This window comes from Balearica regulorum, chromosome 1 (genome assembly GCF_011004875.1).
Source record: "Balearica regulorum gibbericeps isolate bBalReg1 chromosome 1, bBalReg1.pri, whole genome shotgun sequence".
Taxonomy (NCBI): Eukaryota; Metazoa; Chordata; class Aves; order Gruiformes; family Gruidae; genus Balearica; species Balearica regulorum.
This window is the reverse complement of record NC_046184.1, coordinates 55012153-55024757: the sequence shown is the minus strand read 5'-3', so window position 1 is coordinate 55024757 and position 12605 is coordinate 55012153. Positions and strand designations below refer to the sequence as shown.

Here is a 12605-nt window from a genome sequence, read left to right as displayed (position 1 = left end):
AAGGCAAAGAACATTAAAAGACAGGTGTCCTTCCAGGCCTTCAGTGACACTGAGTAATTAAAAGATTTCTGTCACCCAGTAGATTGGATATGAAGTAAAACTCTTCTGCTGTCCAAAAGCTGTGTCAGAAAAGCTTCAAGGAGTTGTTTGCCTTCCCAGAAGGACTGTGCCAACTCCCCGATTTCTCCTGGGGTCACAGAGTAAATTATCCAGATTGTTTATTTACTGAATTTCAAAAGACGGGCTACTACACTGCAAGAATTAATACTTGTTGTGACTCAAAGTATCTAATACTATTCACTAACCATGTTGCATGTCAGCGTGTGCATTATGATACAGCTAGAGGGCCTCACGCTTCCTTGCTTCTGCTGTGACTGAGTAGGTAGAGGACAGACAGGAATTGCAGAATCTATCCCTGCTTTCCCAGCAGTTCCCCACATTCCTGCTCGCATGCTCCATCACTGTTGCAGCATGTCCTCTCTTGGCTGCTTTGTCCCTTTCAGAGCAACAGTAGCATTGCAGAGGCACAGTCAAGTGGAAATGAACAGGAGTAGTAATCTCTAGTTTTGGAGAATGATTTAGCCACTTGCTGCTACTTTCCACACTAATCCTGATCCTCACTTAAATTCTCCTCATAGTCTTAGCTTTCTCTTCTGTTGAAAGCATCTGTGCAGAGCTGCATGTAGGACAGCTGTGGCAACCTCTGGAAAGGAGGAATGCCTTTGAACTGAATTCTTGGGCACCCTTGACTTCAGTGTCTTGTTCAAGCTCTGCATGTAAGTACTTAATGTGGTTGGTGAATCTGTGCACAGCAGAGAGAACTTAAATTGTACAGACATGTCACAGTTGCTCACAAATGTTGAGTCAAGCTATGCTCATTTTGGGGGGTAAGAAATGTGATGACAGAGACTAGGTTAGGTGCTATGTTTTGCAGGACATAGCTAGTGAAAGATCAGAGAGAAAACGCATCTCCTTCCCCCCCCGCCCCTGACATGCTATGCAGTCATGACAGTTCTACACCGCCCCATTTTGGCATTCAAAGAAATGAGCCCAATTGACTGATGAAATTTGCAGTTTTCCTTGGACAGCAGGGAGGTTGCAGCTCCCAAGATTTCCATCTATTTGGATGAACCTCTTCTTGAACAATCTGTTTTGAAACCCATTTAAGAAAGGGAATTGACTGTTTGGACCCAAGCACTCTCATTTGGGTAGTGACCTACTTTCTCTGGGCCAAGCCACAGTCTTTTTAAGTATGTTACCCTGATTTTAGCTGTTGAAGCAAAATAGTTGAGAAGAACTTTATTACCACCTTTGCTTCTCTGGTCTGCTGTCAGGATCTACTTTGGTTGAGACAAGCTGTGATACTGTGATATGGGAACAAGATGGCACAAGTGGTCTTGATGTGTGCTGCTGAGGCAGGAGAGAGAAGTATCATGTGTCCCTTGCTTTGAAGTAAGCTGGTGTTAGCACAGGATCAGAAAGTGCAGCATTACCTGTCCTCGCAGCCTGATCAATAGCTAGGAGGAATAAAACATGGAAAGAATGGTAGCCCTTACATTCAAGGGCCGAGCTTGTTCATAAGGCCAGACCATTTCTTTCTTCCTTGCTCCCTCTAACATCTAAGATCTGGAGGGAAGCAGAGAAAAAGTATCTGATGCATTTTGGAGATAAGAGGCCAGAGCTATAGTGTGGGTTGTGTTATTTATTAGTGCCTGGGAGAGGTCTGCAAGTGGAAGGCAGGCAGCTGGCAGGAGTTCGGTCTTGGCATGAGAAGCAGCTGCTGATGGGATTAAGAAAGCTAATCCAGAGAAGATGTTTCCTTTCCCATTGTCAAGTGTGTTTGTAGCCCAGAGCATTGAGCATCTCAGCTGGGAGCTACTTTTAGCCCTGTGAGGTGATGGCTAGACCTCAAGTCTCTGACTTCCACCCTGTAATACTGACTCTTTCTGCACTTGAATGAGCACAACGACCTTTTAAAAACACCGAAAAAGCTGATGCCATCTGGTTCAGAAAGCAGCAAACTACCTCTTCAGGAACAATAGCTGCCAGGTATGTGTTACGTTCTTTGGTGTGCTGACTCTCTGGAGGACACTGTGGCTTAGATTTGAAAAAGTGTTTTGCTTTGCTTGACTAATTAATATTGTCACAATGAACAAAGCTCCAGACTCTGGAACTTCAATTTTTCAGTGGTGATTAGGAAACTGAATCTAAATGGCTCAGACCCAGAAGATGCACTCAGAAGTGCTTTTGCTTGTTTCTGTGAAGGAAGAGTCAGGTTCATTGCTGGGGGGGGGATATAAAATAAAAAAAAAAAAGAAAAAAATGATTGTGAGTTGCTGATAAAAATGGAGGAAGGGTTTACAGAAAGAACGGGTGAACCATACAGTGAGGTAACAGTTGACATAAAAGGCATTTTCAATCACAACAGATTCTCATACATACTAAAAAATACAAGAATGACATAAGAGGACATCAAATATCTACTGATATCTCTAGGCTTCATCTAGGTTTTGTTTTTGTGGATGTTTTTACCCTAGGTAAACCTGTTGTACATGTTTAACTTCCCTTTGCTTCAGGGGTGCCTGTGCCTTAAGTCAAAATGGTATATGTTGTCTCAGAATAATTAGGCTAGTAATGGTGTATCATGGAGGGCACACTGTATTATAAAACATCGCAGGATAAAACTAGGTAAATACTAAGGCCCAGGAGGAAATCCCCTTCTTTTTAGCTTTGCAATTTATTTGAATTAGAGTTCAAACTTGAGTTAATTCAGCATCGTTCCTTGTGTTGACACTTGCTTTAAGTTGATTTTTTTCTGTTTTCTCAGCTGTTGATTGAAAAAGAAGAAAAAACTATTTGGTTTATTTTGAAGTAGTACACTATGCAGTGGCACCCACATGGGAATTGGCCATCAATTCAAATCACAGTGGTTTAACAATTTCATTTCTTGACTCTGGGCAAACACTTGATTGGTTATGCAACAGCTTATTGCTGGAGTGTCCCATGTCTTTGTATAAAATAGACTGGCAGAGCTAGATTTAGAGTGTTTCTCTCCTTGTCCTTACTTATTTTGAGAGAGAATGCTGCTGTTGATGTACATAACTTATTGACACTCTTTTTCGATCTCCAGGAATAAAATACTAGGAACCACAAGCTGCCAGGGTTCTCTCCCTGCTCTGTAGTGACATATTTTTAGAGAACAGGTGACCACGAAGTATATTCTCCTGATCTGTTCTGATTTGAGAACTTGAGACTTTAAAGAAAACTTGCTGAAATGGAGCCCTTACACATTATTTTGCTTGAAGGAGGTCTGGCTTTTGATGAAATCCCAGGAATAGGTGGCAGAGCTGAGTTGTCTCTTTGGCTGTCGTAGGTTGCTGACCTTAGTTTGTTTGCAGAGTGCGTTAATAAAGCTTGCTGTAGAAGATTTCTTAGTGGAACTCAACTATTATGCTGTTGTGCGGCATTTTAGCGTTTTGTATTCTTTGAAGAGTGATACCATTAAAAACTCCTTAGCAAGAGACTGGGTTCTGGATCACTTCCCCATCAGGAGTTCAGTTAACAACCTTTCTTCCCCAGCCTGGCAACCCTGTATCTGCTGGGGAATCTCAAAGTCAAGTTATTTCTACTTTGTAAGTAGTCACCGTGCTATCCATGGCATTATAGCTGACCTTTGCTGTTCTGTGTAACTCCTCCTGGTGTGGGATCCGCAGTTGGACCTAGTGCTTCTGTTGGCATGTAACCTGGAAGGGAATCCTGCCTGGAGACCCATCTCTGTGTTGAGCTTGCAGGGCTGATAGGCATAAAAACCCAATGACAGCATGTCAGAAAGAGGAGTAGGTAAAACTTTTTCATATACAGGATGTGGTTTATGATTTAAGAGGTGCCCATTTCTTGGAGGTTCCTTTAAGAATAGTTAGATTTGAAAAGATTAAACTAGAAGGAAGATTTTTCCGATTGGCTTGATTTAGTCCAGAAGGGATTAATTTAAAGGAATACCTATTGTCTGTACAGAATAAAAATCTAAAACTGAAACTGGTTGATGAAAATCTTTGGAGTTTGTACTTTTGGTTTTCTTGGTTATGTTTTTTAAAAGGAATTTCTTTGTTAGAAACAAACATTCACTAAACATTTACAGTATGTAGTCCTCAGCATAAGAATGAGACGTAGCTTGATATATTAAGGAGAAACCCAGGCTTGGGATGCAAACATGAAGCAAATGCTCTAGACAAAGAATTAGGTTGTGTGTTGAAAGCGTGACAAATGAGAAACTGTGCTGACAGGAGGGTGTAAAGCACTTGCAGAAGTTGCCACCTCATCTTTAATATTTGTACAGTTTGATTTCAAACACACATGGACTCATTCATATCCTCTTGGCTTGTCTGCCTGTTTTATTCTAAGAGTATATCAAAGGTTCACTAAGATAACAGATTTTCTATTATTGCTGTTTAAGGCTTTTTGGTGTCCCTGGATGACTTTTACATACTAGGCAGTGGCTTGGTAATGTTGCAGACTACCAACAGCGTGTTCAACCAAACCCTCATTAAGCAAGTGGTGCCCGAATCCCTGTTAGCTTGGCAGAGGGTCCGCATTGCTAACATGATGGCAGATAGTGGCAAGACTTGGGCAGAAACCTTCTCAAAATGCAATTCTGGTAAGTACACTTACACATGAATTTTAGAAAAAAGGATGTGTTCCCTCTCCCCCTTGTACCCTTTTCCTTTCTGAGGCAGGACATGTAACTCTCTGCCCTCATACCTAGGGACCTACAACAACCAGTACATGGTGCTGGACCTGAAGAAGGTCAAGCTGCAGAAGAGCCTTGATGATGGTGCATTGTACATTGTTGAGCAGATCCCAACCCTTGTGGAATATTCTGATCAAACAAATGTTCTCCGGAAAGGTAATAGCTCCGTATAGTAGTTACTGGATTAGGAAAGCCATCTCTTTGTGCCAGCTGACAGAGAATTGTGCTTTGTACCCAAGAAGGGTCTATTGAACACTAGTGCTGAGCTTCAAGTTACAAAGGTTTGTGTGAACATCCCTCTGTTGCCAGGTCTATAACGTTGTATTCGTTTCTCCTGTATGCTGTGGCAGAAATGTGGCAAGCATCTGTGTTTTAGAAGCAGGGGGAAGGGAAAAATAGACTTTACCTTCTTTCTTACTTTCTTGCCTTTTTTCTGGTATTATTTTGCCCTGTTTTAGAGACCCATGAAGGCAAAGGTGAGGTCTATTTGAAGTAGTACTAAATAACTGTGATGCTGTGGGCCACTTGATATGTTTGAGTGGGTCACCCTACAAGGAGCTGAACTTTTAAATACGAGAGAAGTTCTCTGGTAGATTCAACTCCTTAACTTTTCTGGAGCTCTGTTACCTAATAAATATTTGCTATTTAAAAGATTTCTTAATTCCCAGCAAGACTAGCAACAAGATAATGGAAAACAAGCAAACAAAAATATAGGTGAAGCAAAACACCGACTGTCAGGTCTCATTCACACTTTGTCAGCATCCAAAAGCTGGAGCTCATTCCACAAATTTAAGTGTATGTCTGGTGCTTTATGCTCCCTCCTCTAATCACATGCTCAGGAGGTAAATTGATGAATTGCTCTTCTTCAAAATTACTGGAAATGCATTTACGTTAGCAGCTGCGGTTGTTCCCTTTTGGAATTTTCCCTTGTGTCTGGCTCCTTTGAAAGTTCTGGCTTATTTTAAGCATTGCCACAATGTCACTATGGCTTTATGAGATGATTGTTGTAGGCTGGAAAAATCCCATGTCTCTTCCTTATGCTTCTCTGGCTCCTTTTTCTGTTGAAGATATGAAAGTAGGCTATTGCAGCTCATCTTCTAACGTTTGTGTGATGATAAAATGTTCGGCTCCTTTGTGCTGTGTTGTGGCTTGTGGTGCAGACAAAAAAAGGCTAATGGAGACCTCTCTAGGTCTGGCACTTGAAGCAGTGCAGCCGTGTCACGGCAGTGCTGCACCTGTGCAGAGAGGCTGGGCTTAGAAGGTTCCCTGAGTTCCTTTTCCCTGAGCTGCTCTGTGGGGTTCCCTGTAGGACTAAGCCCAACCCCTGGCCTTGGGCACACAGTGACCAATTGATCCCTCCTAGGAGATCTGTGGCTGCTCTGTTCTGGACAGTGGCATGTATTAGAAGTTGCATATTACGGTATGGCTTTTCCCAGGTATCTAAATGCATCTTGTGTGTATTGGGTAATGTCCCAGTCAGTCTCTGGTAGTTTAAAACATTAGAAGGAGAGCACACAGGGTGGGCTAAACACTGCAGAGGTACTGTCTTGGAGACCTCAGCTGCTGTAAGCCAGCACTGCTCCTGTAAGTAGCAGTTTTAGGCTCCTCCATGTCATGCAGGACACCAGACAAATCCCATTGAGATCCCTGGTGCTCGGAGTAGCCGAGGTGAAGGAAGCTTGCCTTTCTCAAGAGCAGTGCTGGCTTAAAGTGTTTGTAGAGTAGCTGACCCTGGCACACTCCGTAATAGCTCTTGGCCTGGTCGGAGTGAGTTTGTACCAGCATTGGCTTTTTAAGTATCTTTCAAGCATAAACCTAGAAGCAACGGAGAATGAGAATTGAGTTCTCAGGTGAACAAAGGCAGGCATTGCTGTAGTAGGCCCTGTATCTGAGGAAAGAGGAAGCATTTTCTTATATAGGTTTGAAAATGAAAAGCTTTTTTTATGGCTTCTGTCTGCTGGTTTCATAGGCCAGTGCAGGTGACTCTAAAAATGCCCTTTCCAGGCAAAGATGTCAAGGTGCTTTCTGTGTGTTAACAATGAAAACTCATAAATCCTGTAGAGGAGGTGGGAGAGAGCAATACTGTTTCCAGTATAGGGATAGGGCACAGGAGTGGTCTGCAGTTTGTGTTTCCTGATGATGAGTGATTAATGCATCCACTTCAACATCAAAAGCATCACATGAGATGAGAAACTGGGATCTCTGTCTTTTCCACCATATCTTCTCATTGCTCTGCCTCAATATTGCTGAGATGTCTTCCTCTTAATGGGTGGAGGAGGAAGGCATTTTGTTTCAAAGAATTTTTGCTGCCTTCATGTTGTCATCCTCACCCCCCTTTCAACCTTATGCCATCTCTGACTTGGTTTTGTCACTGTTCACGCTGCCAGGCCTAACAGGTGGGTTTCACTGCCTTATTAGCAGCCCTTGGGTAAAGCCTGCCTTAGGTTGGGTGCCACACTGCCTGCCTGGGATTTGCAGTCTTGCGGAGCCTGAGACATGGAAGAGCTCTTGCTGGAGAACTTCAAAAAGCTTCCTCTGTTTTAGCAATTTAAACAAAAAGTTTTTCCAGGTGGGAGGAGGAGGTCATCTGTATGCACTGTGTTCGTACAATAGCACCTTTTTGAATCATAACTAAACCCTGCTGGTTTGGAAGCTGATGTATCCGTATCCTCCAGCCTGCATCATTAGAGGCTGGCAAGTGTGCTCATTTCTGGAGGACGCCTGTATTACAACACAACATGTACACAACCTGTTTCTTTCAGGTAGACTCTAGGTCACGTAAGCAAATCCCAGCAGACAGGGTATTCCTGTCTCTGCTGCATGCTAGGCAGAATCCAAGCTGGTAATGCCTCCGCTCAGGTAGCGTTCCAGTGCTTACACTGTGTGCGTATCTGTCCTTTAGGAAGTTTGGTTTGTATCTGTGTGTATCGCTCCCTGGGGGTCCCAATTGATTTTTGTGAGTATTTTACAGCCAGACTCCTCACATTGTGCTGGGCTTATGTTAATACATGGAGCGCTGCTTTTACCAGTGTCTAGATAGTAAATCTCTAAGCCAAATCCTGGTGCGTGTGATTTGAAAAGCAACGTTCCCTACTGACAACAGGAGGGCTAGTGCTTTGGAGAGAAGCTGCAAGTGTGCTGCTCTTGGGACTAGCTCTTGGGACTAGCTCCTGGTATGTATTCTCTGCCTAAACCCTCCTTTGCTCTTGTCTTACAAAAAATATTTAAAAATAAACATTATGTGATAGGTATCTACTTCTTCCAGGGCTTGCTGTACCCAGATCCTGACCTGGAGTGTCTCCTGACTCTTTCCAAGCTTTTTTGCTTCCTAGACTACTCTTGTTTCAGATAGTTGTATGTCACCTACTTAAAATTCTCTGGAGTTCTGGCTGGTGACCCTGCTTTTAGAGTTCACGAAACTGCAGGATTCATACTTGCTCTGGGAGAAGTTAGGGCAGGGCTCAGTTCTGCTGATCAATCACTTCTTAACCCTCAAAGGCAGATACTGGCGAACGTGGAGCTATTTCCCCGTCTTTCCTTATCACTGTGGGCAACCGCAGTTTTCCAACCACCACTGCCCAAAGCACGTTGTGTTCTTTGCTGACCTACCTCCTGGTCACCCCATTGTGTGTGTGTGTCCCTGTCCCTGACATCTCAGCACAGTGTATTACTCTGCCATGGTGAGATGGGAAGTGGGGAAAAAAGGGAGTGACTTTAAGCCTCTTGCTGGGAAGTTTGGTGACGGTAAATTATCTTACACTTCTCAGAGGTTGAGCAGGGAAATCTCTGCAGGAGGTCTGTGGCTGTTCTGCGTGTTCACCTTGGACTCTGGCAAGTCTGATCTCAGCTGTTTTGCAGGATGAGTCCTCAGGGTGGATGTCTGGGGGCGGGTTGCCTGGGAACAGTCTCTCGTGGTGTGGCACTGGGAGTCAACCCTGGTCATGCCAGTGACTATTGCCTTATTTTCTTGTGTTCAAACCAGTTTGACATGTTATTCCTCGACATGCTGATAATGGCAATGCAGCATGGAAACTGGTTTATTTTTCTTTTTTGATATAAGCAAGAGTGTTCAGCTTTTCTTAGTGATTGGGTTTTGTCTCTGGCAGGTTACTGGCCTTCATACAATATCCCTTTCCATGAAAAGATTTACAATCTCAGTGGGTATGCGGCATACGTTGAGAAGTATGGCATGGATTTCTCTTACGAGCTTGCTCCAAGAGCAAAAATCTTCCGTCGAGACCAGGGCAAGGTGAACAACCTGGAAAGCATGAAGTACATCATGAGATACAACAGTAAGACACATACTTATGTACTGTGGAGCTTAATAAAGCAGTGTTACTTTTATTTCTTGGATTATAGTGGGAAGCTGCAGCCTCACATACAGATCAGTTATATTACCCTAGATGCAGAGTACACATAAAGAAAAAAAGATAACACAAGCTTACTGTTGAGGTAGGAAACCAGGCTAAAATTACTCTAACAGAAACAAGACTGAGTTCCTTCTAGAACAAGGGCCCTTGGACTTGTTTGACCTTTCCAGAGAGCTTTTGACATTCCAAGAGACTCTGTGGACTGCTGTTACCTAACACATCTACAACCTGTCAATCCTGAAAGTCTTAAATCCCAAGCAAAAGTTAGGTCAGATCTGACCAGAGAATGTAGTGTAAAACTTAGTCTTTTTTTTTTTTTCCTTGTTCAGGCAAATGATCTTTGGTAGGTAATGCTCTGCTCTGCTTTTCCCTGACAGAGTTCTTCCTAACTGGATTAAAACCAGCACAATTAACTTCTGGCTAAGCCCATCTCTAAGTACAGATACCTTTAGATGCTATATTTTTATTCCCAATTATAGGGTGCACACTCATTACTGGGCTTGGGGTTTGGGAGGCCTCTCCCAGGGTGGGGTATTGCTACTGTTTGAGCTGTGAGTAGCAGCATGCTCATAGACGTTGAGGCTTGTCCACCTTCCTCTCCTAGCTTCCAGCTACTACAATGGGTGTTCAAAGGCTTTGTTCTTTGTGATTTGTTTTAGTCCAGAACAGGAAAACAAAGGCTTTCACTGCTGCACTTTTCCTTCCCTTATCCCCCCCTTCTTCCCTTTCTCTTCTGCTTTTCTCTCCTGACAAAGCTCCTGCAAGGTTTCCTCATTTGGAGTTGCAGATGTTTGTGGTTAGAGGTTGGCAGCGGTGTCCCTGAGATGCAGAAATAGCTGTATGGACTTGGATTAGGAGCTTTTCTACTTAATGTCCTGTCTTGAGCACTGACTTCTAGCTGGTACCTGGGGAGGAGCATGAGAGCGATGCCAGCGCCATTACTGGCTCAGGCACTTTGCATCAGCTTTCTGTGAGGGGACTAACTTGTTTTCTTTTCTTCCTTCTTTCCCTCTCCACCACACTTCTCCCCAGACTACCAGCGCGATCCTTATGCTGAACACAATCCTTGCAACACCATTTGTTGCCGGGAAGACTTGAATCCTTCTTTTCCAGTGCCTGCAGGCTGCTATGACTCCAAGGTAAATTAGCTCAATTTCAACATCTGCGGAATGTTTGCTGCAGCCTGGTTGTGCTCCTATCAGATGTGTAGCATGTTTCCCTGCACTAGGGCAGGCATGGTCAGGCCTGTCTGTTCCCTCTTTTCATGCTGTCCCCGTGCTTGGGCAGATCTCGAGATGGTAATTCTGTGTGGAGTCCTATCTCCTGACCCTGACACCAGTCCCGGCACAGTGGCAGAGGATACAGGAGGAGGTGTGGAGAGAATTATGTCCATGGGAGCTTATGGTGTTTAGTGGTTAAACCCCAAAGCCTTGCAGCAAGAGGAGCCTAAGAGAAGGCTGAAATTAGTCTTTGCATAACTTGGGGAAGGTGACTTGCACAGCATCAGCCTCCTGATGAGCCCACAGGAATGTGTTTTCAGCCTCATTTTAGCTTTACCTTTACAAAAGCCTGGCTCTCTACTAAGTCACCCTGCTCTACGGCTCCACCTGTCTGTGAAACTTTGCTTTGAGTAAAGTTTGGTAAAGATCACTTGGCCTTCTGGGGGGATGTAGGAAAACCCTTAGACCCACTGTCCTGGAGAAAGCAGCAGTTTTTCTGGGCAGCACTTGTGGTGGTTTAACCCAGCAGGCAGCTAAAACAACCACACAGCCGTGTGCTCACTCGCTTCCTCCCCTGCAGTGGGATGGAGGAGAGAATCGGAAAGAAAAAGTAAAACTTGTGGGTTTAAGATACAGATAGTTTAATAGGACAGAAAAGGAAGACAATAATAATGATAAAAGAATATACAAGTGATGCACAGCACAATTGCTCATCAGCCAAAGCCGATAGCTCAATCTTGAGCCGAACTGCCTCCCCCCAACCCCTCAGGTTATATAGGGAGTGTGACATTACATGGTATGGAATATCCCTTTGGCCAGTCTGGGTCAGCTGTCCTGGCTGTCCCCCCTCCCAGGTTCTTGGGTGCCCCCCGCCTTCTTGTTGGCAGGCCAGTATGAGAAGCTGAAAAATCCTTGACTGCTTGGCAACAACTAAAAACATTAGTTTGTTATCAGTGTTCTTCTCATCCTAAATCCAAAACACAGCACTAACCAGCTGCTAGGAAGAAAGTTAACTCTATCCTTGCTGAAGCCAGGACAGCAGCTTGTATGGTGTTTTCATTGTGAGGGGCAATACCTGAGTAAGCAGCTGCCCAGCCCTGGTGTGCTGGGAGGTCATATGGTGCTTTATCGCGTGGGGACCAGCCTCTGCTCCATTTCTGGATTGTGAGTTTGGCTGCTAGGATGGGCCCTGTGGAGGCTGTTTTGGCATTGCCAGTGCTGTGTGTCCACTCAGCTTGCACAAACCCAGGCCAGCTGCCTGCTGTAGTGGCCAGTAGGAGCTCCCAGAGCTGTTTATTATGAGATGAATCTAGAAAATTGCTAGAGGAAGGTTGTGTAGAGGTGTCTGGTAAGGGAGCAGGTCAGTGCAAGCTGGTCATGATGCCTTTGCAAGCACAGTTAGGCAAGTGGAACGGGCTGGGCTGCAGGGGGACAGGGGACCAAACAGAGGCATTGAGAGAAATAGCCCAGAGCAGAAGCAAAACCTGGCAGTGAAGCTAATGCCAGTCTGTTGTGGACACTAAATTACCCTGATAGTGCCTGAGGGGACAGCCCAAATTCTTAACACGCAGCAGAGCTTTGGTCAGACCCTCTAGGCTGCTTGCTGCAGCTCCAGCTCTTCTGGAGACACCCGCACCCTAGGAGGATTGTCCTGAGTGCAGGCGTGCTGCCTCTCTCACCCCGAATAGCACAAGGGCTAGAGGGCAGCCTGGGCTTGCGCTTTGCTGCGACCCTTCAGCGCTGGCTCTTCTGTGGCTGAAGATGCCTCTGTGCAGGGGAGGAATGCTGTCTAACCAGCACGCATTTTCCCCTTCCTCGCTTGCTTTACCTTCTTGTTATCAAATCTTCCAGAGCTGTTTCAGCTCTGTGGGATGGGTGTGCGTCACATGTCCTGAACTCCTGTCCTTTATTACAGGTGTCAGATTTCCGCCTGGCTTCAGCGTTCACAGCCACTGCAATCAATGGCCCCCCAGTACAGGGTGGTCTCCCTGTCTTCACCTGGAGACGGTTTAACCACACACGACATCAGGGCCTGCCAGATTCATACAACTTTCATTTTGTCACCATGAGGCCGATCCTGTAAAACCAGCATCAATATTCTGAAATGGGATTTTTTTTAAATGGAAATTTTCATTCCTGCGTGTAATAAATTGACCTGGATGTCCATATCCCTGTGCCTTACCTGCCTTCCCTGTCCTGCCTGCTAGGCACTTGGTACTGACATTGGCTGTCTCTGTGCAGCCCAGTGCATGTTCTGCTCTTCCGAGC

At 44.8% G+C, this 12605-nt stretch overlaps 1 protein-coding gene across 2 annotated transcripts in view; it reads left to right on the top strand.

Moving 5' to 3' along the window:
- Positions 1-12518, top strand: part of PLBD1 (phospholipase B domain containing 1) — a 41068-nt gene extending 28550 nt beyond the window's left edge. The window contains exons 7-11 of one of the 2 annotated variants that reach the window (XM_075750769.1): positions 4454-4654; positions 4763-4903; positions 8854-9039; positions 10150-10256; positions 12253-12518. In XM_075750769.1, coding sequence (XP_075606884.1) covers positions 4454-4654; positions 4763-4903; positions 8854-9039; positions 10150-10256; positions 12253-12420 — 803 coding nt within the window. In that variant the 3' untranslated portion in view covers positions 12421-12518. The remainder of the gene's footprint in view (positions 1-4453; positions 4655-4762; positions 4904-8853; positions 9040-10149; positions 10257-12252) is intronic. The other variant, XM_075750773.1, reaches the window with a different exon arrangement.
- The last annotated feature ends 87 nt before the right edge of the window (positions 12519-12605 follow it).